General features: G+C 52.8%; 1 protein-coding gene across 1 annotated transcript; it reads left to right on the forward strand.

The window, feature by feature from the left end:
* Positions 1-27,757, forward strand: CRY2 (cryptochrome circadian regulator 2). The gene is made up of 12 exons (XM_036764927.1): positions 1-260; positions 8,096-8,204; positions 10,092-10,234; positions 11,666-11,850; positions 12,180-12,268; positions 13,855-13,995; positions 15,036-15,347; positions 15,602-15,753; positions 15,854-16,056; positions 16,406-16,495; positions 17,295-17,477; positions 25,742-27,757. The coding sequence occupies exons 1-11, from the start codon at positions 10-12 to the stop codon at positions 17,432-17,434; spliced, it is 1,815 nt and encodes a 604-aa protein (XP_036620822.1). The 5' UTR covers positions 1-9; the 3' UTR covers positions 17,435-17,477; positions 25,742-27,757.

Below are 27,757 nucleotides of genomic sequence, written 5' to 3' on the forward strand. Positions count from 1 at the left end.
TGGGCTGTGATGGCGGCGACGACTGTGGTGACTGTGCCGGCTGCGGCCGCGGCCACTGCCCCCGCCCCGGCCCCGGCCCCCACCCCCGCGTCAGCCCCGGAGGAAGGCGCCTCCTCAGTACACTGGTTCCGCAAGGGGCTGCGGCTCCACGACAACCCGGCGCTGCAGGCGGCCCTGCGCGGGGCGCGCTGCGTGCGATGCGTCTACATCCTCGACCCGTGGTTCGCGGCCTCGTCCTCGGTGGGGATCAACCGCTGGAGGTGAGCGGGCCGGGGGCTCGGGGGGTCGAGAGAGGCACGGCCGGAGGGGACGGAGGGACAAGGGAGGGTTGGCTTCCCGAGGGCCAGCTGGACAGGAGAGGCCTACCGTGGGGAGGAGGGCAGGGGTGACGCGATGGCTGGGTGGCGGTGACAGGAGGGGGCCAGAGAGAGGCGCCTCAGGAGAGGATTCAGAGGGAGGCTCCGGGAGGGGGAGGGGAGGTAGGAAGGGAAACCCTTGGAGGGAGAGATCGAAATAAGGGAGGAAAGAAATGCTTATTAAGCGCCTACTGTGTGGCAGGTACTGTGTGCCAGAAGAGAGATCGTGGAGAGGAGGGGGGATGGGAGGGGAGACCCTTTGGAAGGGACGGCCGAGGGAAGGAAGACTTCCTGAAGGAGAGGGGATTGGAGGAAGGCGATCATTAGAGGGGAGGGGAAGGGAGAGGAGGGGGTAACCTTAAAGAACAAAGGCGAGGCTGGTTTAGGGGCAGGTTCACTGCAGATTTCTGGTAGGAACCCCAGGGTTTGTGAAAATAGGGCCCCAGAAGAGGCATTTGGCCCAACATTCCAGCCCCCTGGCCTGAGGACTTGACCCCATCTGAGTAAGAAAAAGCCGTGAAGTTACCTGTGTTAGGGAGGTGGGGGGAGTAAGTTTAGGGTGTCTGGAAAGGGAGAAGCAGGAGCAATTCCAGGTGTGCTTGGAGCTAGCATTAGTGGAAGTTGGTCTTTGAAGTAGATCCATATCCTCCTGCAACTTGGTAGATCTTTACGTCCCCATGTTGTGACCTCAGTCGGTCCTTGCTAAACCTCTGGCTTTCTGAATTACCTTCCTTCCCCTTGTTCCGCATCTTCCTAGTTAGTGTCTGTCATTGGGATCCTGTCTTAGCTAATGCCAGAGAAAGGACCACGTATACTTCCAGCTATAAATAAAGACCCAGGAGATGTCTTTGAGACAGGTATCTTGTGTCCTGCCTGGGCTCTAATCCAACTGGTTTGGAAGAATTCTCAGCATCTGGGGTTAGTAGACAAATGAGCAGCTTGGCTTCACCCTTTGCCATACTTCCTGAGGGAACTTGAGAACAGATATCCATGCAGTCATCTTTTATGTAGGGTGGACTTGGGAGTAGGGAACAGGAAAGCTGTGATGTCAAGAGTATCCCCAATACCGATGTCCCAGAGAGGATGGTGACAGATTCTTGAAGGGCTTAGCAACTGTTTCATGATAGCTTGTGTTTACTTCTGCAACCAGAGGTGAGAGCAGTTCAAATTTGAGACACTGTGTACCCACTGTGTACTCTAAAATGTGATGCAACAGAATGGTTTGTTTGCATTGTTCCAGAGGGATGTTTGTCCAAGTGGCTTTGGTGGTAGCAGAGGTGCTCCTGGCTCCAGGGTGGCTGTTCCTCTTGGATAGCTGGCCGCAGCTTCTGACTGCCCCCTCCGAGTAGAGCTGTGGTCGTTGGAGATAGGTCCCTGTACAGAGTTGGCCTGCTCTGTCTCTGTTGTCATTCATTACACTTGTGTGCCAGTTTCCATAAATAGTAGCCTGGTATGTCAAACTCATGACCTCAGATCATAGATGACGGTGCCCAACATCAGTATCAGCATCACTGTCTTTCCTCCTCCCAGCATCTTTTCTGCTTAGCAAATAAGACCTGAATCAGGCTTTTCTGTCTTCGTGCCCCTTCCACACGGCAGTACACCAGTTGGGCCATGGCCCATAGGCTGTCTCTCACCTGCCTGTCATGTCATTGGATGGACATTAGGGTTGGCACTTTTGAGGTCTCTTATTCCGGCTCCTCATCTTATGGAGGAGGAAACTGAGGACTAGAGACCAGAATAACTTTGCCTTTCCAGTGTACATTATTTAATGGAAACTGGATCGGACTGTGTGGTTCATTGAAGAGTGCCTGCTTACTAATTGCTTCTGAATTTGGCAGGAGTGATATATGGTGTGGATTTTGGTACTTGCCATGAATGTTCTGTGATTATGCTTCAAATGATTTAATGAAAGGAGGGATAGCAGGCTACTGGCACCTGACTTACATGCTGTGGGACTAATACAGAATCCTAGTGAGCCTTACAGCCCTTCCAGTGGGCTGCATTTCCATGCCTGGTACAGGCTCTTTGGCTGGCCCAGAAGGGCAGAGCAGGCTATCGTGTTGCTGAGGCCTTGAAGCCAAAAGACTCCTCCCCCCAGGGGTGGGGCAGGGGGAGGTAGGGTGACAAGAGACAGACCATAATGAAGTGGCATTCGCACATATAACAGGTATACTGCTGGCCACTCATAAGTGGCTTTGGGTGGCATCAGCTGCTTTCAGACCTCCCGAGTGTGCCCCGCATATGCATTCCTCAGCCCACACTCACCTCCAGTATGCCCGGGATCCTGGGGACAGTCCTAGCCACACCTTAGAACCAAAAGAGGAGAATGTGAGCTGCCTTCCGGTTGTAGATGTTGGCATTTAAAGTAGAACCCCCCTTTGGTGCATGTAGGCCTGCCTGAGCTGCAGCTCGTGTGGGCAGGGGCCACAAACATGTGCTGCTCATGGACTCAGACAGACACTGTCAGTAACCTGGGGCAGCAGGGTGTGCCTCAGCCCCTGCAGCGGTTAGCAGGCAGGCCCAAGAGAGAACTCTGCAGGATGACGGCAGGTAGGGAGCAGCCTGTCAGCTGTGTCTGATTGGGGGTGGCTCAGCACAGTCAGACTCCAGTACAGATGCAGCTTTCCTGGGATTGGATCAGTGAGAAGGCAGGTGTTTGCCTGGGGTGTACACAGGTCAGAGTGTGGCACACTCATCAGGGATATTGTGCTTCTTTCAAGCCATCCAAGCAAATACCCCAGCCAGCCGCTTAACCATTCTGCTTTCAAGGTTCGGGTTTACCATTTGTCCATAGGGGAGAAAAATCTCCATCCTCACCTTTCTAAATTGGTAGTAGGGAAAGCTTTTTATAATTGTAAATGGTTTGGCATCTAGGCCCTGGGTCCCCTTCCTATTTGGGTAATAAAGCATGCGACTGAGACCAGAAACCTGATCCGGCTGGAAAAATGCTAGCTTACAGAAATAGCAGCTGAGGCCTGTGTGGTCCTCAGTGATGGTGGAAGGTTGGCCAAAGGCAAGGACTGGACCCCAAGAGGCCTTCATTTCACAAAAGCAAATATGGCCTATCTCTAAGCCCTCCTACAAAAGAGCAAGTACCTTTCAGCCATTCTGTAAGAACAGGTTCCCTTTGTTGAGGACTTGGGCTAGAAGAGAGGGTCTTAGTCATTCCTTAGGTCTCTGTCCATAAAGGCCCTTTCCTGAGGGCATTCAGGCTGAAGTTTGACCGTGGACCTCTGGCATCCCTTCCTGAGCCTCCAATCCAGGGAGACTGTTCTCTTTATTTCAGCACAGAATCCCCCTTATGGGGACACACCCGGGTGCCTCTGGCCCAGGAGGGTGGATCTCACACGTTCTTTTGCATGGGCCTCACCTGCTCTGCCAGGAGCTGAAGCTGGCCAGGAACTCCAAATCAAGCTCTGCACTCTGGAGCCCTGCTCTGAGCCCCAAGGATGAAGGGCTAGCCAGTGTCTTTTATTTTCTTCCTCCTCCCATGGGGATAAATGAAAGCTGGTGTAGGCCTGCAGGAAAGGCCTTTGCTTATATCTGATGCAAGAGTATCCATGTCTGCCAGAGCTGGCTGGCCCGGCTCCAGCTTGCCTTGATGTTATGCAGAGCTGACAGCAAAGTGCTGTGGGGGCAGGGCCTCAGCTCTCTGCTAGAATTGGGGCGTCTGTCATCCAAGGCCAGGCATAGTCTCTTCCCAAGTGTCCTGGCTACTCATTCTAAGCAGTGACCAGCCTGAAGCCTCCGAGTTCAGAGGAACCTGGCTCTGATGAACAAAGATGAATTCGCCAGGCCTCTGTGTGTGCCCTTTTTATAACAGTAGTACACCAGATGGAGCATAGCGAGTGGGTGCCATCTCTCAGAAGGGAAGACGAGCAGACCTGTGTGTCCCTAGAAGGTGCTAGACACAGTTGAATCAGTCAATGAACATTTATTAAGTGCCTACTGTATGCTGAGTCTTGTACTAAGCTGCGGGGATACAAAAGACAGTCACTCTCCTCTTGGAACTCCCAATCTAATGAGGCAGACAACACGCAAACAAATATGTAGAAAGCCAGCTATGTACAAGATAAATAGGAAATAATTAACAAAGGTCATTCTTGAAAATTAAAGGGGGCTGGGAAAGGCTTCCTGTAAAAGGTGAGATTTTAGCGGAGACTCAAAGGAAGCCAAGGAAATTAACAGGTAGAAAGGAAGCGCGATCTTAACGAGGAGAAACAGATTGAGGTGAGTGGAACAGGCCAGATGGTGGGGTCCTAGGACAGGCTGCCTCCGGGCGCTGGGTGAAGCAGTGACATGGTTGGATGTAGACACTCTCGCACGGCTCTGGTCTCTGCCTCTGCCCCCCGGGCTCAGGAGAGGGGAGCAGCTTTTCTTTCCTAGCCTGGCCCAGCTGCCTCCCTTGCCACTCAGACAAGTTGGAGAGGTACACACATTTTGGCGAAGGTGGCTCTAGAATGCTGAGTGAATTATAGCAAGACTGCTTCTGGCTTCATCTTCTGGAGCTTAAATACAATGTCACAGAGCCCCTGAGGTGGAAGGATCTCAGAGACGCAGCATCCAACCCCTGGCCAAACAATGATCCCCTCTACAACATCTACCAAATGGTCATTTGTCCTGTGTTTGAAGACTTCACTCACCTCGAGGTTGTTCACTCTATTTTAGGAGAGTTCTCCTTGTTAGCAAGTTTTTCCTTATACCAGGCCTCGATCTGCCTCTTGGTGATTTCCATCCTTTGCTCCTCATCCTGCCCTACGATGACAGACAGAAGGGGGCTAACCCCTTTCCCAGAGTTATCATGCCTGCCCCAAGTCTTCGCTTCTCCAGGCTCACCATCCCTGGCTCCTTCAGCCAGCCTTCTGACCCTTCACCGTCATGGTTATGCTTTTCTTAGACCCTCCCCTACATAAGGATGTCTTCTATCCGTTTGCTAGGCATCCTTCCCAAAGTCATTCTCTACTGCTTCTTCCCAATGGGAATGAATGCAGTCCTGAGATCTTAGCAGTGGGTGTACCAAGCTGGGTCAGTTTCCCGTAGGGGCCAAGCAGCAGAGAGTTGTCTGCTTTCCAGCACCAGCCCAGCTCAGTTCAGAGACAGGTTGGCCAGCCATTGGACGATGAATTATTCTGGCCGCAGAAACTCAAGAATGCCATCAGATGTAGAGTGGTTGTTACCTGCAGGGGGGGGAGGGAGGGAAGGCTCGTGCCAAGAGCATCATGGCACCTGAGGGTGGTAAAGTATAAGTAAGATGAGCTGTACATTAGGAGCAGTGTGGTGCAGTGGGGGAAGCCACTGGATTGGGAGTCAGAGGACTGGGGTCCAAATCCTGGCTGAGCCATTTCTCACGTGACCTTAGACAGGTCACTTAACTTTGCTCATCGATAAAATGAGGTGTGGGACTCAGTGTCCCGATGTCCTCTCCAGATCTCTGGTAATGATAACTTGTAGCCTTAAGTCAACAATAAGCCTGAGCAGCCTCTGAAGGCCATATTTAGGAAGAATGTTGACAAACCAGAGTGTGTCCAGAGAAGAGTGACCCACATAGGCAGGAGCCTCTAGCACATCTGGTTTCTTGAAGGAGCTGGAGGTGCCCAGTATGGAGAAGACTTGGGAAGAGAGCAGTGTGAGGACAGTCTTCCTGGAAGTAAGAGAATGGCCTGCCCTGAGATGCTTCCAAAGTGCACAGTGAGAGCTGCTGCAGGGGCACACCCCCCACTCCCCCGTACAGAGTTTGCTTTGTGGTCCTGAAATGTAAAGTCACACCATTGCTTCTGGGCCATCTCTGGGAAACCACACCCACTTCAGGTGGCATCAGGTCATTCACCACGTGCCTGTCCTCGCTTTTCCTCTGGGCAGAGTAGTAGTGACACAAAAGTTCATCGTTCCTTTCCATTTCTGAAAGTGTCAGCTTTTCGGAATGCAGCAGTTCACTCAGGCTGGGCGAAATCAGGCCAGTTCAAGATCTCCTTTCCCTGTCCCTGGGAGGGTCTCCAGCATGATGCTTTGGACCAAGCCCTGGAATCACCCTGTGTAGGAATGTAGGTCTGTGGTAGCCACCCTGCCTTGTACGTCAGCAGCAGCTTTGAGGTTGGTGGTAGCTGGCAACCAGGACATTGATGAGTGACTGGCTGTTGGATGCTCTTCCCTTCCACTCAATGGAATGGGATGCTCTGTAGGAGGAGCTGGGTTTCATTATGCAAGGTACGGTGTGGAAGTCTCCACATGTTGAAACCAGAGAAGGAGATGCAGGGCCCTGATTAGGGAAGATGCCCATTCCATGGCTTTACTGCCCAGAGGGCAGACTCTAGGCTCCTCAGAGATACCTAGACACTGCAGACCTACCTGTTTTGGTTCCCTTTAAAATACCGGAAGTGTTGTGGTTTTTGAAATAGTGGACAGTTGCCTTAAATTGAATAAAGAAGTCCTCAAAGTCCTCCTGATGAAGCCATGACTTGGTTTCCAGGGCAGATGTCAAGAATGTGCTTTAGGGTCAGAATGCCTAGAATGTTAATGGTGTAACCACAGTCAGACCCGAGTTTGCCTGAGGAATAGAGTGGAAATGTCCTGGTCCACAGCTTATGGAAAGGGCAAGGGCTAGGGTTGTCTCTGCAACGTGCCCTGGACTCACCAGAGGCTGAATGCTCAGCCCTGAGCGGGTGCCCCCTGTAGCTCTAGATGGAGTACAGACCAACCCTGGAGGGAAGTCTGGAAAACGGGATTCTGTTTGACCTACCAATCTCGTTGGCATGCAGACATGATGCCAGAGCAAAGGGCAGAGAGAGCTGGACTGCCAGCCTGCAGCCCCCTGGCACAGGATGCTGCCTGGTATCCCAGCAATCCAGGGAACAGGTGGGGCAGTTCATAAGTAATAAGAATAACCAGCTAGTGTTTCTGTAATGGGCACCTTACATGTGTTACCTCCTCTGACCCTCACAGTAATCCTGCGAGATAAGTGTTGCTATCCCCATTCCACAGAGGAGGAAGCTGAGGCTGAGAAGTTCAGTGGCTTGCTGCTCAGGATCCCACATACTATGTGAGCTAGGATTCAGACTTAGGGCTTCCTGACTTCCTATTCACAAGGCCTTCGAGCTGGCTCAGGGAGATGAAGGAATTGGGCAAGGTCACATGACCACCCGTCCTGCCCTCTGTGCGCCTGGCGACATGAGGTGGCTGCCGCCACCATGCAGCTTGTGCGCCAGTGACAAGGCCTCTCTGTAATCTGCAGGCCTAGGCTCTCTCATTAGGAGAGAGAAAAACAAGTACAATCTCCAAACCTCCTGACTCAAAGATCTCGGTGCTGGGTGTGATGAAATATGACTGTACCAGAAGAGGTGAGTTTGAGGTATTCCAAGAGACCTGAGGAGACTTAGATGAACCGACGCCAACAACAAGAACAGGAGTGAAAACCAAACCATAGATGTGCTGTTATGTGACTTCAGTGACCGACCGTGGTCCTGGAGAAGAGTTCCGAAATGAAGCTCCCTCATTTCTTGGCCCTGGTGGGAATAGTGCAGAGATGGCAGACACACTTGATGGGCTGTTAGATTTTGCTTCACTGCTTTTTTCTTTTTTGGTTCAAGGCATGGTGTCCTGGGCACGGGAGAGAAGGAGGGATGTATTTGGAAGTTCAGGTGCTGTTAAAAAAAAAAGATCTAACCATAAACATTTTTTTTGATGATGAGAATTGCTTTTTTTCTATCCTGTTACTAACCAATCTTGCTTCAATTGTACAGGTTCCTCCTCCAGTCCCTGGAAGACTTGGACATCAGCTTAAGGAAACTGAACTCTCGCCTCTTTGTAGTCCGAGGACAACCAACCGATGTGTTCCCAAGACTCTTCAAGGTGAGGGGTTTGTAGGTGATAAGAGAAATTCAGCCTCTCTGCCCTGGTGCAGCTTTCTCTCCAGGGGTCCCTACAGACACCGCAGGGTACTCAGGGAGTGGGAGAGATTCGTTTGACCTGACCTGGGCCGATGCGGATGAAGGCCAAGGGAGCTAGAAGCATCCGCTGCTCTGAGTTGGATGGCCAGCAGATGGGGAAGAGTGTTGAGGAGGAGTCCCATGAGATGGGTTTCTTGTTAGAAAAGCTTTTCATTCGGCCCAGACGTGGGATGTGGCAAGTCTGACTGACTCTCCAACCCAGACAGGAATGGCTGCCTTTTCATATTTCCCTTGGCTCAAGCCAGCAAGACCGAACAAGGCTCCTGGCTCTTTCTACTGCAGGCTTCTCTCTTCAGGATAGGGCCGGATCTGATTACTGGTGTGGGATGGGAAGAATGTCAGCCTTTCTAAATGACCTTCTACTTTTTATACAGTAGTTTATTGAAAAATCTTAGTTTTGGTGGGCCATGGCTCCCCGGTTCATCCAGCTGGTCTCCATGTTAAGGAGCCAGGCTCACTAATTTCCAGCCTTTTGAAAAAGCAGCCTTCAGTGCTCAGAGTAGATCCAATCCTCAAAGCCAGAGCATCCTGGGATATCCGTGGACCAAACCTGGATCCATGCCACCTGCCATCCCTGATCCCTTCTTTTGATGCTCCAAGGGTCTCTAGGGGCCTAAGTGTCTCATCAAGACAAACTTTCCAGTGACTGGCTTATCTCCCCCAGCAATCAAGGGCCCAGGTTCAGGACGCAGCTCTTCTGCTGGGAGTGACCCTGACCATATCCCTCGGCCCTTCCAGTCCTGTTTTCACATCTGTGAAGAGGGGGTAGACCAGCCAGCCTCTCAGTTTCCTTAGGCTTCCTGTTCCTATCCTGGTTAGTCCACTTCTTGCCCCAGGAGCTGCGTTTTGGGGAGTTCTCTGAACAGCAATGGCCCACCTCCCTCAGACACATTGCCCTAAGCCGAGTGGCCTGGCAGGAGGCGCAGACGGCACTGTGCACAGAGACCACTATTTTAGGAGATTGCTCCCAGCAGCAGGTGTGGAGTTCTATTGGGTTGTTGCCACCAGAGAAACTTGGCTTTGCCAGATTTTCTCAGTGCCTTCTATACCATGCTGTATTCTGGTTGTTGACCCAGCCCTGAAGTTCCCCCACAAGCCTATCCTGGCAGGGAGAAAAAGGATCTCTCCTCCCCTCCCCCGATCTGAGGTGCCCATTGCCCAGGTCGGGGAGAGGGCAGAGACTGTAGGCGAGGATCCCTGCTCCAGAGAGGCAGAGCGCTGCCCTTAGAGTCAAGAGAGACCTGAATTGGAAGCCCACCTCCGCCATGCACCCCCACTTCTGCCAGCCTCAGTTCTTTATCCCTCGGATGGGGATGACTGCAGGGGCCGTTAGGAGAGGTCAGCCTTCTCTGCTCTGGCCACAGCAGCAGTCAGCCAGGGCCTGTCGTGTTTATTTACTTGCCGCTGACCTCAGGAGGGTTGCTGTGGAAACCACAAAACTATTTCTCTGTTCAAGTCTGCCAGGGAAACTAGGGCAGGGTCTGCAGGGCTGTGTCAGCCTTGGGAGAACTGCTGCAGAGCTGGGGGATCCTGCGCCTCTCAGGCCCCACCGCTGAGTGAGACAGCTGCACGGACTTTGGTGGGGCCGCCGGGGCTCCCCAGGGAGACCCCATCTTGAGCCTCCTCAGAGCCCATGCCCCGCCCCACCCATTCTGGTTCTGTTTCAAGCACCATACCTCATTTGCCCTGCTGCCCGTCTTTGTTTGTCCTCAGCCCCATTCCCTCCTTGGAGGCAGGGGCCGAGTTGGGTCCCCCCCAGCCCTGGGTCTAGCAGAAACTTTCTCCACAGGAATGGGGTGTGACCCGCCTGACCTTCGAATATGACTCGGAGCCCTTTGGAAAAGAACGGGATGCAGCGATTGTGAAGATGGCCAAGGAGGCTGGTGTGGAGGTGGTAACAGAAAACTCCCACACCCTCTATGACTTGGATAGGTGAGGGGCCTGCAGGCTCAGGGGAGCCTGGCATTGTGAGCTGGGAGGGCCCTGGGAGCAGTGGGGGAGACTTGGTAGAGTGAGCATCCCGACCCGAGGCCCCCCAGAGATGGGTATGTCTGGCTGCCATCATTAGCTTGCCCTTTCTCCAAGCCACCCCTCCCCAGAACTCTTTCTGCCAAGCCGGTCCGGGCTCCCCAGGTCCTGCCTATCTGGGTTTCCAGGCCATGGAGCTAGTTAGCTGTGGCGGTTCCTGCAGAGAGCTGCTGGCCTCCCTTGTTCCCAGGCTTTTGCAAATAGGTTTTCAGGGGCAAAGGGGAGATGCAGAGAGAAAACCCTCTCCCTGATTCACCCAGCTGGAAGCCTTGGCTCTCCTGCCGATTCCCAGCCCCAGGACCCCCACCTAGTGGTGACTGCCGGCAGGCTGGGTCACACGGCCCTACATGTGAGCAGAGGCAGCTGGAGCAGGCCGAGCATGGCACCCCTCCCCCTTCCACGTGAGGAGGAGGAGGAGGAGGAGGGGGAGGAAGGGGGCGTGGCCCAAGGCCTCCACCCACCTGCTATCTCTGACGAAGGGGAAAGCCTGAGAATGGAACACAACTGCCCTAGTCTTGCATAAACCTCTGAGCCAGCCCAGCGGCAGTGGCCTAAATGTCAGCAGGAGTCTGGGGAGTCTGTCTCAGGGCCGCCCCCTCATCTTGACAGAGGAGGCTGTTAGTACCCTTGCAGAGCATCATTACTCCTGCTTAGGAAAGAGAATGCCCCATAATGTTAACCTCTCCCTTGCACAGACCGGGGATCTAGCCATCAGAGGAGCCTGGGGCCCAAGGAGACTATTGCAGAATGCACCAAGCTGGCCAGCTGCCCCCTTCCCCAGCACCCTGTGTCTCCTGCTGCCACTTTGGAGTTAGGAACAAGGCCAAGAAGGAGCTAATTGTCCTTGGGGCTAATCCCAGCAGGCCCTGGGGTTCTCTTACCCATTTTGGGAGTAGATATAAGCTGGCCTTGTCCTGTCTCCTACCAGCAGGGGAAGAAATGTCCCTAAGGCCATTCTAAAAGAATCCCCTTAGGTTAGTCTATGGAAGTGGGCTCACAGGGACTTGATCTTGTGACCTAGGCAGCTGAGGAGATGTGGCTGGCTTTCCTTCTTTTTTTTTTTTTTTTTGGCATTTCTGTCTAGACATCCTGGAACTGGAAATCTGGTCCTGGCTGGCTCACTCACTGCCCTGCTTTGGCATATCTCTTTTGCCCATTGGTGCCTCAGTTTCCCTCTCTGTAAAATGGTGATAAAGCCATCCACTTTTTCTCAAGTCAGTGGAATATCATAGAAGCACCTTGTATGTGTTGGGCAGGTTACTTTGAAGGTGAACAGGCAGGGTCCCCCAGCCACAGGCCTTGTGAGTGACACTGAGTATCCTCTGGGATCCTCAGGATCATTGAACTGAATGGGCAGAAACCACCCCTCACCTACAAGCGCTTTCAGGCCATTATCAGCCGCATGGAACTGCCTAAAAAGCCCGTGAGCTGCGTGACAAGCCAGCAGATGGAGCGATGCCAAGCCGAGATTCAGGAGAACCATGATGACACCTATGGTGTGCCTTCCCTGGAGGAACTTGGTAAGCTTTCCCCCACACAGGGCCCACGCTGGGTTCCTTGGACCTTCCCAGGGCCACATGGAAAGGAGTACAGCCTCTCTCCCAGTGACCTGTGCTGAGGTCCCTGCCAGCTGGGCTGGAGGCCGTGGGGGTCTAGGGATGGCCCTTCCTGTCCTGGGGAGGAGCAGTCCCGGGAGGAGGAAACACTGGACCCACCAGAGAGCAGAGAACTGCAAGGATCCTCGAGGCCTAAATGCTGTTCGGTCCCTGCATAGCAGAGAGGGCAGGGCAGGTGTGGTGGCCTCCTTGTTGGGCACTTCCACTCCTCTAACCTGGCTCTCCTCTGCCAGGGTTCCCCACTGATGGACTTGGCCCAGCTGTTTGGCAAGGAGGAGAGATGGAAGCTCTGGCCCGATTGGACAAACACTTGGAAAGGAAGGTAGGAACCCCTTTGGGGGAGAAGTGGGCATGTTCCCAGCCAGAGGAAGTGTGAACCCCTTCCTTCCATCCTTTCCTTCTCAGAGAGCATCGCATCTGGGGGTGAAGACCTGGCTTCCAGTTTACCGTTTGCTGGCCAGGTGACTGCGGCCAAGTCACACTATGTCTCTTTGCCTCAGTCTTTTTCTCTGAAATGGGGGGAGCAGAGCTTGTACAAGCTACCTCGGAGGGTGGTTGTAAGAACAGTGCTTCGTAATTATCTGGGGGTCAGTGTAGACTCTCATCATTAGCCTCTGTGAGCACTGCCAGGCCCCAGCTGCCTCCAGGGCCTCCAAGAGAGGAGGAGCCAGTGGATATGGCACTGGAGGGGAACTCTGAGGGCCCTTACCATGCTAAGCCTGGGATTCTGGGCTCAGGACAAGCTTGACCCCTCCCTCCCCCTTTTCTTTTTCTTTTTTTTTTTTTTTGCTTTTTGGTAGGGCAGTTGGGGTTAAGTGACTTGCCCAAGGTCACACAACTGGTATATGTATTAAGTGTCTGAGGCTGGATTTGAACTCAGGTCCTCCTGACTCCAGGGCCAGTTCTCTACTCACTGTGCCACCTAGCTGCCCCCTCCCTCCCCCTTTTCTGCATCTGCTTCGGTGTGCTGCTCCCCAACTTCTGAGCTGAATGAGTGGCCTTGCTCAAGATTGCACCTGTACAGGGATGTAGGCATTGACAAGGGAGAGGAAAGAGACATCAGGGCCACAGCCCCTGGGAAGGGTGTTCTGGGGTGATGGCCCTGGTCCCAGGAGGAGGTCATGAGCTCTCACCTTTTTGTTGTCCTGTCCTGTGTAGCACAGAGAGGGGGTAGGGCCCTCTAAATAAAGGCTGGCACATCTGAAAGTTCAGGGGGACCCTTGTGGTTATAGGGGAAGGTTCTTGATTTGAGAAATTGGCCTCCCCCTTGGTTTTCCCACATCCTCTGAGCCCCTTCACATTTGTTCTCTGAATCTCTGGGAGAGGGCCTGGGCTTGCTGGATGAGCAAGACCCAGAAAGATCAAAAAGCTGCCCTTAAAAAATGACCCAGCAAGCTAAGGGCCTGAGCCAGGACTGGACTACAAGCCTCCTGACCTTTATCTGTTGGTCTTCCCCTCACCCCGTGCTCTCTGGGATCTCTGGCCCCAGGAGAGATGAGGAGCCTCAAGTCAAGCGTTTGACCTGATCAAGGTTGTCTGTCTCATTGTAGGTGAAATCAGTGCCTGCCCCTGTGGTACCATTGAGGGGGAGCCCCCTTCAGCCTGCTGTGGTGCCCGCAACACCCCCATTATTAGAGGCACTCTGGATGAAGTCCAAGAGCATTCTATTAAATGCGTACATGTAAAATACCAAGCCAGTCGTCGGCCATCGACCCTGGGCCGGGTGCTCATTTAGCAGACATTCTCCAGCTAATGGGAAGGGAGCAGAGCCCAGGGGGAGCAGTAGGATGCCTGGCCTCTCAAAGGGGTGTGGGGAGAGAGGGGGTTTGATGCCTGGCCAGCAAGGCTGTTATGGAAACTCTGGAAGCATGTGGGATGATGCCTCTTGTTTTGATTCTTTTTTGCCAGGCCTGGGTCGCCAACTACGAGAGACCAAGAATGAACGCCACCTCCCTGCTGGCCAGCCCCACAGGCCTCAGCCCCTATCTGCGCTTTGGCTGCCTCTCCTGCCGCCTCTTCTACTACCGTCTCTGGGAACTGTATAAGAAGGTGAAGCCAGCATGCTGCCCCATGGCAAGGCCTCTGGCCACAGAGCCCCCGAGCCCAAGGGGCCCTTCCATAGCTCAGGCTGTCATCCTGGCCACGCCACTAGGGCTCAGGGAAGGAGGCACTAATGGGCCAGCCAGCTGTGGTTTGTCCATGGTTACCTTAGATTGGGTCTATCAGAAAACATCCTCACCCTTGGAAACAGATGATAGGGAGCAGTGGAGAGAGCTCTGGATTTGGAGTCAGCAGCCCTGCCCTTCTCTGGATGCCTCAGACATCTGGAAAACGAGAGGTTTGGGCCAGGCAGCCTCTCAGGTGCTTTCTGACTCTAAAGCCAGTGACCAAAGAAAGCCTAGCCAGCTATATAAGTCAGCATAGAGTGTATATATTTGTAAGTATGCTTTCATTTACATTTCTAAATTACGACTTTGTCTTTATCATGGCCTCTGATTACATATAGTAACTTTGGCCTGTGTACTTTGAAGTCTTGGGTGTCCACACTCCAGGCAATTGTGTGGGGCTTGTTTTGCCAAGTTCCAGACGCAGAGCATTATTCTTACTTAGAAATGAAAAGTTTCCTTTGACAAGAGACTGCAGGACAGGATCTGATCTGGCTCAAGATCTTCTGAGCCTCAGGCCCCTTCTGGCTGGTGCTTTGTCCCCTCTGACATGGCACCCCTTTCTTTGCTTGGCATATTCCAGCCATCCGGCTGACAGCTGGGGCCACTGACTGCTCTTCAGACACATGGCGCCATTGCTTCTGGGTTGGGGAGGCTCCAACCCAGGATTTAGATCTATAAGAGGCACTTAAAGCCCAACCTTCTCAACCGAAAGAAGGAAAACCAAGGCCCAGAGGAATGAAGTCATTTGACCTGGGTCATCACAGGTCTTAAGGGACAGAGCTGAGATTTAAACCCAGGTCCTCCGACTCCAATCCAGGACTGTTTCCACCGTACAGCTCCCTGGCCTCAAACTTCCCCCATAGGAGGGCCTTGGCTAATGGCCTGGGCCTTTCTGATGACCTCTTACCCTTCTGCCTTCAGGTCAAGAGGAATAACACCCCACCGCTATCTCTGTATGGGCAACTCCTTTGGCGAGAGTTTTTCTACACTGCAGCAACCAACAACCCCAAGTTTGACCGAATGGAAGGGAACCCCATCTGCATCCAGATCCCCTGGGACCGCAACCCGGAAGCCCTGGCCAAGTGGGCAGAGGGCAAAACCGGCTTCCCTTGGATTGATGCCATCATGACCCAGCTTCGGCAGGAGGGCTGGATCCACCACCTGGCCAGGCACGCTGTGGCCTGCTTCCTGACCCGCGGAGACCTCTGGGTCAGCTGGGAGAGCGGGGTCCGGGTGAGTGGCCCTGGCCAGGGCCAGGCTGATGGCCACAATGGGGCAGGGGAGGTCCCTCCTGGAAGCCCCCAGCCGAGGACCTGGGTTCACATGCTGGCTTTGCTCCTTATCGTGCGAAAGTATTTGGGAAAATCCCTCCCCTCCTCTGGACCTCAGCTTTCAGAGAAGAAATTCTCAGACTCAGCAGCATTTAGCAAAGAGCATGGCCTCCTCCCCCAGCTCTCAGTGATTCTCCCAATCCCCTTGTCCCTCAGGTGTTTGATGAGCTGCTCCTTGATGCTGATTTCAGTGTGAACGCAGGCAGCTGGATGTGGCTGTCCTGCAGCGCCTTCTTCCAACAGTTCTTCCACTGCTATTGCCCCGTGGGCTTCGGCCGCCGGACAGACCCCAGCGGAGACTACGTCAGGTGGGGGAGAGAGCCTGCTGACCATTCTGAGGCCCCTTTCTGGGTGTGGGTGTGCTGAGGGCTCCATGTGAGTGTACTGAGGGCTCTGTGTGCATTGTAGGCGCTACCTACCCCAGCTGAAAGGATTCCCCTCACGCTACATTTATGAGCCCTGGAATGCCCCCGAGTCTGTGCAGAAGGCGGCCAAGTGCATCATCGGGGTAGATTATCCCAAGCCCATCGTCAACCATGCCGAGACCAGCCGGCTCAACATCGAGCGCATGAAGCAGATCTACCAGCAGCTTTCCCGCTACCGGGGCCTCTGTGAGTGTGCAGCCTGGTCTGACTGGATGCACAGTCTAGATATAGACCCATCCCTTCCCTCTGAGCCTTCAGGTGCTTCCCCAGTGACCATCCCAGGACTGTGGGGAGGAAAGCCATTTGGGAGCTTGTTCTCATGAGGTCACCAAGGCAGAGAGGAAGGTTGCACCGCCAATTCTGACGCTGCGTGTGTCCTCCCTGGGACACAGAGGAGTGTGTACTCACATACTCATACTAAGCAGGAGTGGGAGTGAACAGGCAGAAGGGAAGTTTGAGAATCCTTTCCATTCTTGTTCCCCCTTCCCGTACTGGTCTCACTGCTTCCCCTTCCCCTTTCCCAACCCCTCCTCAGGTTTACTGGCTTCTGTCCCATCATGCATGGAAGACCTCAGCAACCCCATGGCAGAGACGAGCGTGGGCCAGGCCAGCGGTGTTAGCACAGGTGAGCTCTGCTACCCTTTCTGGTCAGTATGGTAAAGCAGCTGCCCCATGGGCTCTAGGTGCTAACCTCAGAGCATCCGAGGCAGGGCGGGGCCACAGCCTGAAGGCCTGGGCTTGGGGGCCAGGGGGCCCAGATCTTGCTACTGCTGCCTGTGCCCAAAGGCGCTCCAAGGAGCCTCCGGAGGCCCCACCTCTTTGTGCACATACTTCTTCCCTTCCTTCCCTCCTCCCTCCTTCTTTCTCTTCTTTTTTCTTCCTTCTCTGCCTCCATCTCTTTTGATTACTTGTGTACACAAGCACACAGAGCTTGACTCTATTTCCCCCACAAAATGCATTTATTTATTTGTTTTTAGTTGTCAGCGCCCACTTTTATAAGATTTTGAGCTCTAAATTTTCCCCTTGTCTCCCCTTTCCCCTCCCCAAGACGGGATGCGATCTGATATAAGCTGTACGTGTATGGTCATATTAAATATATTTCCACGTTGGTCATGTTGTGAAAGAAGAATCAGAATGAAAGGGAAAAACCAGGAGAAAGAAAAAAAGAGGGAGAGAATAATCTGCTTCCATCTGCATTCAGACTCATAGTTCTTTCTCTGGACGTGGACAGCATTTTCCGTCACGAGTCTTTTGAAATTGTCTTAGATCATTGCATTGCTCAAAAGAGCCAAGCCTAACAGCTGGTCGGCATACAGTGTGACTGTTACAGTATACAATGTTCTCCTGGTTCTGCTCCCTTCACTCAGCATCAGTTCATACAGGTCTTTCCAGGTTTTTCTAAATTGACTCTACTTTAATTGCAGGCCCAAAGCCCCTCCCCTGCAACCCAGCATCCCCCAAACGCAAACTGGAAGCCATGGAGGAGGCATCTGGAGAGGAACACAGCAAACGGGCCCGTGTGATGGCGGCGTTGCCCGTACCAGAGCTGTCTGGCAAAGTGTGAGAGTGTGAAACACCAGCTTGAGGGCATTGGGAGAGAGGATAGTGTGAGTATCGGCCACTCTTGGCCTTCTCTGGGGCATTCAAGGGGATCTGGGATGGCCAGGGAGCCAGCAGGATGGCCAGGGAAACAGTGGGATGGTCAGGGAGATGGCGGGATGGCCAGGGAGACAGTGGGGTGGTCAGGGAGCCGGCGGAATGGTCAGGGAGACACCAGGATGGCTAGGGAGCCAGTGGGATGGCCAGGGAAGCAGCTGGATGGCAAAGGAGATGGCAGGATGGCCAGGGAGATGGTGGGATGGCCAGGGAGCCAGCAGGATGGCCAGCAGTGTGCCTCGAACTCTAACCTCTAACCCTTGTTTGCACTTGGGCAGAGCCCACACTATTCAGAAGTTGCAAGGTATTATATAGGACCCATTAGATGTTAATGGAAAAAAATCAGAATCCTTTCCTCTTCTTGCCAGCTAAGAGAATGTTTGTTTCCCAACCCCTCCTCCCCTCAGAGTGAACTGAATCTGTGAGGAAACAGAGGGATGGGGGAGGGAGGGGCAGAGAGAGAGGGGGAAGGAGAGACAGAAAGAATGAACACTAGATGCAAGGCCCTGAGAGACTGCCCAATCAAAGCCTGACCTGCTTTAGCAGACAGGAAGGAGAAATTCGTGACGTAGGCACGATCTGAGGCAATGCTCTTCCTCCTCCCCCTCCCCCCTTCCTTCTTGTCCTCTTTCTCCCCCTCCTCCTCTCCCTTCTGTTCTTCCTCCTCCCCCTTCTCCCTCTTCTTCCTGCCTCTCCCCTCTTCCCATTCCTCCACCTCCTCTTTATCCCCCTCCTCCCCACCTGCCAGTTTCCCAGCACGTTGAATTCCTTAGGCCAGCCAGCAGGGAGCAGCACTAACCCTTCAGAAGATTCTAAGGTGCCCATTGAATCATTGTGCCAACAGAACTTCCTTAGCACTGCCCACAATGTGCCAGGCATTCCTCAGTGTTACTGCAGAGATTATAGGTACGAAAAAGACCGTGATCTCCGCCCTCAGGGAGCTGATTGACCATGCCTAGCCCAGTGCCATCCAGACACTGACCAGCATGGTCAGTGTCCATCATTGTCCTGGGCATTTATCCTCACTGCCCAGCTTGGAGGTGCCAGGGTTAGTCCTCTTCTTAGCAGGAGCTTCTTTAGTTCTGGAGAAAAGCCTCTCTCTTTACATTGGAGATTCCCATCCAGAGTCCACCTTCTCCCTGGGGGCCCTGTCGGAACCTGTTTCCTTGTCTTAGTCTTTCTGTGATTCTCGAGTTGAAGATGCCATCATCCGTACTACTTGGTGTTTCTTTTTCTTTCTGAATCCTTACTGTCTTCAGGTCTCTGGTGGTCAGCTGGTCTCTTTTTTATTTTTAGATTAATTCTCTTCAACAAGGCAGTATCAGTTCTGCACATGCAGCTACCTGCCTTTTGTTCCTTCCCTAAATTCTTTGTTGTCTTTCTTCCTGATGCTAAGGACTACCAAGGTGGTCATGCAGTGTCCTGGGAGCATCGGAGAGTTCATGAAACTTGTCCTGGTTGTGAGATAGCGAGCAGGAACATTTCCTTTGTTTTCCGAGCTGTGGGAGGCAAGCAGGTACCCTGGACGTGAAAAACCAGAACGATCAAGTGACTTGCTTGTAGTAAACCAGCAGGTGATTTTTGGGCTGTGACTTGGGGCCCCACATTGTGCTTGGTGCTAGAAGGGTGAAGTCCTGCCGGGATGATGCCAAGACATCCCCAGGAAAGATTTACTAAATGGTACAAGACAGTGTGGGCTAAGTACAACATGAATGGTGCAGGGCACAGGAGTTCAGAGGCAGGATTTGGTTAGCTCTTTGAAATAATTAGCTGGCTAGTCTGGAGAAGAGGAGATTCAGGGTCCCCGTGGAAGTTGTCTTCAGGTAGCCGAAAAGCTGTCTGAAGGAGGAAGGAATTATCCTTGTTCTTCTGGGCCATAGAGGACAAGCCAGGAGCCATGGGGAAAGGTTGCAAAGGGGCCAGTATGGGCGCTGTATCGGGACCAGATTCCTCTCAGCTCTATCCAGACTTACAATGGGTGGCTTCAGACAGTAGCACCGTACCCCCTCCCCATCCTCACTGGAGGTCTTCAAGCAAAGAAGTCAACACTGGCTAGGCATGTAGTGGAGGGGTTCTTGATCACGTAGAGATGGGACTCTGGGGCAGCCTCTGGCACATCCCTTCCAACTTTGAGCCTCCATGAAGACCTGGTGATGGAGAAAGGGAAACTTACAGATGGGGGAGGGGAATGCTGAAGAGCTTCATTGCCTAGCTGCTCTGTCCAGTCCAGAACTGGGGACAGGCCTAGCAGGCCAGGAGCCAGAGAGGAAGAGCTCATGGCTGGGTTTCACTTTGCAACACGAGAGGCTCCCAGGCGTAGACTTGCAGGGGAGCGTGGAGATCACTTCGTCCAGTATTACCCTTTTACAGAAGGAGATACAGAGTCTCCAAGAGATGAAATGATCTTCCTTATCTCACACAGGAGGCAAAGCTCAGGTTTGAACTCAGGTTCTTGGACATTTGATCCAAGGCTCTTTCTACTAGGGAAGGACCCTTAGTTCCTAATTCGGTTATGAGGAAGGGAAGTGCTCTGAAAAAATGTATGGAGGCAGAAATGGCCATGATGTGTTTAGGGACATGATGTGAGTGGAAAGTTTGTATAGGAGATGTATCTGGATAAGTAGGGGACAATCTTGAATGCCCTCAGAGGTGTTTGAACTTTATTCTGAAGCCAGTGGGGAGACAGTGAGTGTTTGTTGAGCCGGGGAGAGTGACTCAATCCAAGAAGGGATAGAAAGATTGCTCTAATATTGTGTGTAAGTGAGATGGGCAGAAGGGGAGATGTGCTGCCCTCAAGGCAGGCACCAGCCTCAGGTGGTAACCCTTGCAGTGGAGAGGAAGGGTATGGTCATGAGAGTTGTCATTTTTTTCAATAATGTTTTTTTCCTGATTGCATGTAAAAAAATTTTTTTAACATTTTTAACAAAAGATGTGTGAGTTCTAAATTCTTCCCTCCCTCCCCCCTCCGAGGTGGTAAACAGTTTGATAGAGGTTATATATGTGCTGTCATGTAAAACATGTTTCCACACTAGTCATATTGTAAAAGAAAACAGACAATAAAAAAGAGACAAAAAAATCAGGAAAGTGAACGATGGTGCACTTTGGTCTGTTTTCAGACGCTGTCAGTCCTCTCTGGAGGCAGCCAGCATTTTTCATCATGTTCCTTTGTGATTGTCTTGGACCATTGTATTGCTGAGAATAGCCGAGTCCTTCACAATTAATCATTGGACAATACTGCTGTAACTGTGTACCGTGTTCTGGTTCTGTTCCCCTCACTTTGCATCAGTTCATGGAAGTTCAGGTTTTTCTAGTCTGCCTGCTCCTCATTTCTTACAGCACAGCAGTGTTCCATCACAATCATATACCACAGCTTGTTCAGCCATTCCCCTATTGATGGGCATCCCCTCAATTTCCTATTCTTGGCCACCACAAAAAGAGCTGCTACGAATATCTTTGTACAAACAGGTCCTTTTCCCTTTTTTAAAAACATCTCTGGGATACACACCTAGCGGCGGTGTTGCTGGGTCAGAAGGTATGCACAGTTTTATAGCCCTTTGGGCATGTTTCCAACTTGTTCTCCAGAATAGTTGAAACGGTTTAAGACTCCACCAGTAGGACATTAATGTCCCAATTTTTCCACATCCTACATTTGTTATTTTCCTTTTCTGTCACAGCCAATCTGATAGGTGTGAGGTGGTACCTCAGGGTTGTTTTAATTTGCATTTCTCTAATCAGTGGTGATTTAAAGCATTTCTTCCCATGATTATAGATGACTTCAATTTTTTCCTCTCAAAACTGCCTATTCATATCTTTTGACCATTTATCGTTTGGGGAATGCCTTGTATTCCTATAAATCTGACTCAGTTCTCCCTGTATAAATTGAGAAATGAGGCCTTTATCAAAGACACTTGTAAAAAAAAATTTTTCCTACTTTCTGCTTCTAATCTTGACTGCATTGGTTTTGTTTGTGCAAATCCTTCTTGTTTAATATCAAATTTATCCATTTTACACCTCATAATGCTCCATGAGAGTTGTTTTGAAGAGAGAATTGCCAATGGAACAAGTCTCTGCCTGCCCCTTGTCCAGTGTGTTCTTCATTACACCACATGGCTGAGTTGGCCCTATGTGAAAGCTGGGACAGTCCTTCACCACCTTCTCAGAGACAAACCATAAGCCGCCTGCCTCTGTCCTTCACAGAAGGGTTGTGCAGATAAAGGGGGGGCTGTCACGGTGTGGGGGAAGCGTTTTGAACACCCGTTCATGCCTCATGCCAGTTTCAGTGTTACTTGCCCCACAGTCAGAGCCCCACCCCCAGGCTGAATAAGCAGACAGTGGGGCTGATGTGTGACAAGAGTGTGGGGTGATGGAGGGCGAATCACCTGGGCTCCCCCCCATTCTAGGGGAGTTACTTTGCCTCTCTGGCCTCACCTTGACCAGGTCTCCCTTGGAGAAAATTGGGGCCTGAACCAGCCAGTCCTTGAGGGCACTCTCTGCTCTAAGATCTAGGAGTCTGGTGTCTCTAGCTCAGGGCTGTGGCCCTCCCCAGGATGGAGTGATAGGGTGCAGCTTAAATCAGTCCTGTGAGAAGATGTGTCCTGAAACCATCAGGTCAAAATCTTCTCCAGAGTGGATGCCCATGGCTTCTTCTTTCCGGGTGCTCTGCCCGTTGGACCAAAAGAACAAGCGATCATTCCAGCTGGTTCCCTGTAATCCCTAAAGCTGCTTACTGCCCCCGTTCCATTATGCTGGGGTTCTTTGCAGATTTTTCTCATTATTTATCTAATTATTGGCCATTTGGGGAGAGCAGGAGCACGTGTTTGCCTCTCTCCCTCTGCACAGCAGCCCCATTGAATACAGCGGGGCTGCAGGAGCCTCCCATCCCATCCCTCCTCCCAGCTTCCTCCTCCGCCTTCTCCAGAGCTTTCAGAACCAATGCGTCTCCTTGATTTTCTGGCCTGTTGTCTCACTACCTGTTGACTTACTCTTTGGCTGCTTCTCCCCTACATGGGGTGGGGGCCAGCAGCGTTAACATTTCATAGCATCTTCTGGACAAGACTTGTGTGATCACATGGTTGTAACATGTCTGAGACCTTCAGGGAATCCTGGGCATGGGGTCCTGAAGTCCTAGAACTTGGAGCTGGACGGGCCCTTGAGGACCATCTCACCCAGCCCCCTCATTTTACAGAGAGGGAAACTGAGACCCAAAGAGAACAAGAGACTCGGCCATCTTAGGAGCAGGGGGCCAGAGCCTGGTCTTCTGATTCCCGGTCCAGTGTCTGCCCCTGGGGGCACTGCTCTTGTTCTAGGCACAGCTGCCTTTGGACCTCCCCACCAAAGCCTTGCCCTTCCCTGACTCCATCCCCACCCCCACCCCACCCCACCCCGCTGCAACTGCTGGGCCCCCTTCCAGTACCTCCCCCCAGCCCCAGCCTCAGCAGGCCCAGCATGGAGGGGAGCCCTGGGCTTCTTGTTTAGGGAGTAGGAAGTGCTGTGTGTGCAAGGTTGTCTGGCCTGTTTCATCCCGTGGTGGGAGCTTAAAAAAAAGAGATAGGCAGTCTTCACTCACTTGTGTCCAGTCTCCTGTCTCCCTTGTGCTAAGGAGCCAGATACCTGACAGGTGGATTTTTCGGCCTATGCTTTCTCAGTGGGGTTTCCCCCCTTGCCTCTTCTCTGGCTGTGAGGTTTCATTGATTCCCCCTGCCCTGCCTGTCCATTTTCTGCAGACTCACCCCTCTACTGATAACGTACTGCCCTTCATCTGCTGACCCAGCATAGGGAGTTAGGCCTTGTGCCTTCATCTGTAGCTGAGCTCGGCCTCATTCCAATCCAACCCATGGGTTTCTGTGCAGCTGGGCTAGGGCACAGGGTCACAGGGATGGTGGGAGGCTGATGAAAGCAGCCTTCTTTCCCTAGGCCAGTGGAACTCCAAACTTAAGAGGTTTTTCCCTCCCTGAAGCAGCCCTGTCAGAAAGCAAGATCAGTCACTGACTGGCTTGTTCAGCAAATGTTTGTCAGTAGCCCTGGCATGGCTGGTATGCTGAGCGCTGGTCCGGGCCCCAGGAGAAGGGGTCCTCTGGCCTATTCTTGTCTTCTCTGATCTGGTCCTGGACATCTCAGTGCTAGAGATGTGGGCCCACTGCCCCCACTGCCTCTTCTGTAGGAGGCCTTTCCTGGCTCCCCCCCACCCTGCTGGTAGCATGGCTATACCTTCTCAGAATGTGAGCCCCCAGAGAGCAGGAGCCGTGCTTCTCCTTCTTTATTCCCAGTCCTTAGTGCAGTGTCTGGGATACTGTGAGCATGCACATGCTTGTTGACATACTGATGGTCACGTACATGCCTATATATTAAACCCATAGAAGGTGTTTGCCTGAAACAGAAAGAGGCATTAACAACCTATAGTTATTGATAATAGAACTATTTATCATGAAAATTGGGGTCTAGGACAGTTTAAGGAATTCGGGAACGTGTTCCCGAATACGCACATTGGGAGGACAGCGTGCTACCGCAGATGACACAGACCTACTTCTATCTCAGCCTCCTTGCTATCCTGCCCTCTCCCAGACAAATAATTACCCAGATTACTTTGAGCTGATGTAGATATTTGAAATCTCCATATGTTAGGGATTTCTCCTTGAGTTACAGCCTCCAGTATCTTTGTATCTCAGTCATGTTTGTTTGCAAAGAATGTTGGAAACACTGAGTCCCCCACCCCCACCCCCATGGGTCAAGTGCTATGCCCATCAGACCCAGTGCCAGCTTTTGGAATGTCTTCTTTCCATTAGTGTGATCACTGTCACCAACCAAGACTCTTTTTCCCGTAGCATTCTGGGTGGATTAATTGCTGTCTACTAGGAATTCCCTGTAAGTGAGGAGTTAGACTCCATGTCTCAGGCCCTTCCCTTCACTCCCTACAAGAGATGAGACTCATTCTGCTGGGAAAGTTCTGACAGAGGCTGGAGGTGCTGCCTCCCAAGGCTATCCGCCCCACTCCTGGACTGCTGGTTGTCCACCTCCATGGGAAATTCCCCTAGCTCTCCCCCATGGCAGCTCTTCCTGCCCCTCCCTTCTGTGTTGCTGGGGAGCAGAAATGAGATCTGTTTGGACCTCAGGCTCCGACTCATCGTCCTCCTCCCCTCCCCACCCCTCAGCCTTGAGTAAGATGACCCCCGAGCTTCCTTGTGGCCTCCTTCCCTGCTCCTCTGAGCTCTTCCTCTCACCCCCCTGACCTTTTCCATGCTCAGTGAATCCTAACCTCCTGGTGTCCAGTCTCTCAGCCCCCTCTCCAGGGTCAGGCCGCTCCTTCCCTCATACCTGCAAGCATTTATTGGCCACCTCCCAGGCACCATCCTAGGCACCAAGACAAGGAGTTCGAATTCTGCTGGAGGGAAACCAACAGACAGCACCATGTTAGTCTCTGTACCATGTTCTGACCTTCCCTGTGCCATCATTCAGCAGCTGCCTCCTCCCTTCAGAGTCCATTCCAGCTTGCTACTGTCTTCCTCCCAGCTTCCCTGCCCCCAAGAGCACCCAGCTTTCCCAGGTTTCTCAGCCTCCTCAATCCCATTCCCCTTGCCTTCAGGATCCCACCCCCTTACACTTACACGCACACACATGACTGAATCTGCCCCAAGTGACAAAAGTCCCCATTTTGTTTCAGTGACACTGTATAGATAGGCCCTGGCTTTCATGGAGTGCTGTTTTAAATGGATTCCCCCACTGTCAGCGGCCTCCTCCCTCTGCTCCCAGTTGGTCCCCTTGCTCCCCTTCACACCCTGGCCTGGGCTGTCTTGGCTAGGCCACGAACCCAGAGCCCACTTGGCTCCTTCCCACTGGAAGTTACTGGTGGGAATGCTGGGAGAATGGCCTTGTGGCCAGCTCTGGTCCTGAGGTGCTGCCCCAAGCCATCATTCTCTGCTCTCTGGGCTTGTGCTTTGCACATCTGATGCTCTTAGCACTGTAGCTGTTACCACTGGTTCATCCTCAGAGTGAAATCCCCTTGGATTTCAGCATGGCAGGGCTCATCTGTTCTCCGTGGACAGAGATCACTGCCCTTACCAGGACCCCCCACATCGATTGTCCCTCGGCCCCAGCTGCTGGGCCCTAGGCTGGTCGTCCTGGGGAGTGGGACAGTGGGGATGAGCAGGGGAGGGGGGAGTGTGCTCCTCTGGTTCAAGATGTCAGCTGACTGTTGCTTTTGGACATTTTCCTCTTTCAGATGCAGAGCTGAGCAGATGCAGAAAGATGGGTGCAGGAGGGCCGCAATGCCAGTAGACCACAGACTACGGGGAAAGCAAGTCCCCTGAGAAGAGAGTGTATGTGTGTGCCTGTCTGTGTGCCCGCATGTGGGGAGGAGCCTGAGTAAGGGCGTGAGGTGATATGTGGTGGGGAGGAGGCAGCCTGCACTCCTAGAGACACCCTTGTATCCTCGAGGCCACTCGAAGCACCTTGGACTGCAGCTCTCCAGCCCCCCCGCAAGCCCAGAGGTCAGGCCCCAGTAGGGGCCCCTGGAGCAAGTGACCTTGTCCTCCCGTTTCCTTGTGTCAGGGTGATAGGTCTGTGCTTCTGCTCCCATCTGGGCCATGATGCTGTAGTGGGAGCAGCAGGGCTGGACACTGGCCAGACCCTGCATTTGCCCAGCTTTGCCCAGACCCCAGCCCTCCAGTGCCAGGCCCTGCTGTGGTAGAGCCTGAGCATCTTCTAGATTAAGGGGGTCTGAAACTCTTTCCTCCTCAGAGAGCGGGACTAAGCATCCTGATCGAGCATGGCATCATGCAGGGGGCTGTTGGAAGACCCCTCTGGGGAGTCTGCCACAGCCCACCCTGCCTTGCCTTGCTCCCTGGGGGCTCATTGCCTCAGGTCAGGTGCAGAAATTAAACTCTATTATAAAGCAGAGGCCACTCATGGCATCTTAGCTTAAAGGGATACTGGGCCTCAGAGGGTAGAAATCTCCTTCAACCAGTAGGTTGAATTCTTCATGGAGTTCTTATGGTGGCACCCCGCCCTTCTCCCACCTGTGGCACCCAGTGAGGAGGAGCTGCCAGCCTAGCCCCAGGGAGTCGTCCCCTGCTGCTATGGACATTAAAGCCTGGGAACTGGTCAGTGTACTGGGATGGCCAGGAGTAGTCAGCTGAGGGGAGGCCTGGATTTAGGGGTGTCCAGAGGCCTCAAGCTTCCATTGTTGCCCCCCCCTCCCCTGCCTCCTCTTCCTCCCGTACAGGGGTGAAGGCCTGCCTTGGGCTGGGTCAGAAACCAGCATGGAATAAAACTTGGGGTAGACTGAAGTAAAATGTAACCACCTGGAAAAGTCTTCCTTCCCACTCCAGCTCTCTTGGGGCTGCAGAAAGACGGGTGCGTGCGTGCGTGCGTGCGTGCATGCGTGCGTGTGCGTGTGCGTGTGCATGTGTGTGTGTGTGTGTGTGTGTGTGTGTGTGTTCATTCATGTTAGTGTTCGTGTTCATTCTTCCTGGTTCTGTGACACCCAGCTGGTCCCAGAGCCTTGCTTCTCTTCCAGTCTCCTTTAATCAGAAGCTGTGTAGCCTCCTTGGCTCCATACACTGTCCCCTTGTGGCCTTCCTGTCCTTCACCCACAGCTTTTGGCCACCTTTTTCCTGAAACCTCCCCCAACTCTTGTCCAAAGAGCTACCCTCACCATTCAGCTGTCACCTTGCCCATTTCCTCTAGAAGTGCACTTTGTCTGTCCCAGAGTGGGTCGTGAGAGTAAGGAGCAGTAGAACATGCCCCTAAGCTCCCTTCTGTTTGGGGGCTGCTGCCACTAACCGGGCACAGACTGACCTGGCAGTGTGTGGACCATGGAGGATGTGCAAGAAGTTGGGGCAGCAGCCTCGGAGTGGGGGTCCAGGTCAGAGAGCTCTGCTGATTCCCTCCCCCCAAAAGAAAGCAAAACCTCCAGTCTTCTGCCCCGCCCCCACCCCTCCTTAATTTATTGGCAGTTGTAGCCTGTCCCCAGTCTGACCTGCAGATGGAGCAGGACAGGTCTTCTCCAGGCCTGGATTAGCCCTTCTCCCTTCCCTACCTTAAACTGGCCTCTGGGGCCCACTGCCCCAAGCTTTTCCCCAGCTAGTTCCTAAGGGAACTGTGGGGATTGACGGCAATGGGCCCAGTGCCCTTTGTACAGAGACTTCAGAAGCTGCTTTCTGTTGTTTAAAGGTGTGGTGTTTCTCCTGTGGTCTGCCTGTAAAATATATTTTTGTTTTATAAACGTCTGACCTTG

This window comes from Trichosurus vulpecula, chromosome 6, assembly GCF_011100635.1.
Source record: "Trichosurus vulpecula isolate mTriVul1 chromosome 6, mTriVul1.pri, whole genome shotgun sequence".
Classification (NCBI taxonomy): domain Eukaryota; kingdom Metazoa; phylum Chordata; class Mammalia; order Diprotodontia; family Phalangeridae; genus Trichosurus; species Trichosurus vulpecula.

What these genes read in the sequence shown, in the direction of transcription:
- CRY2 (XM_036764927.1), top strand. Translation starts at nt 10, where the DNA reads ATGGCGGCGACGACTGTGGTGACTGTGCCGGCTGCGGCCGCGGCCACT. An exon ending in TGTTCCCAAGACTCTTCAAG is followed by an intron (nt 8,205 to 10,091) that starts GTGAGGGGTTTG and finishes CTTTCTCCACAG; the next exon opens with GAATGGGGTGTGACCCGCCT. An exon ending in TTCCCGCTACCGGGGCCTCT is followed by an intron (nt 16,057 to 16,405) that starts GTGAGTGTGCAG and finishes ACCCCTCCTCAG; the next exon opens with GTTTACTGGCTTCTGTCCCA.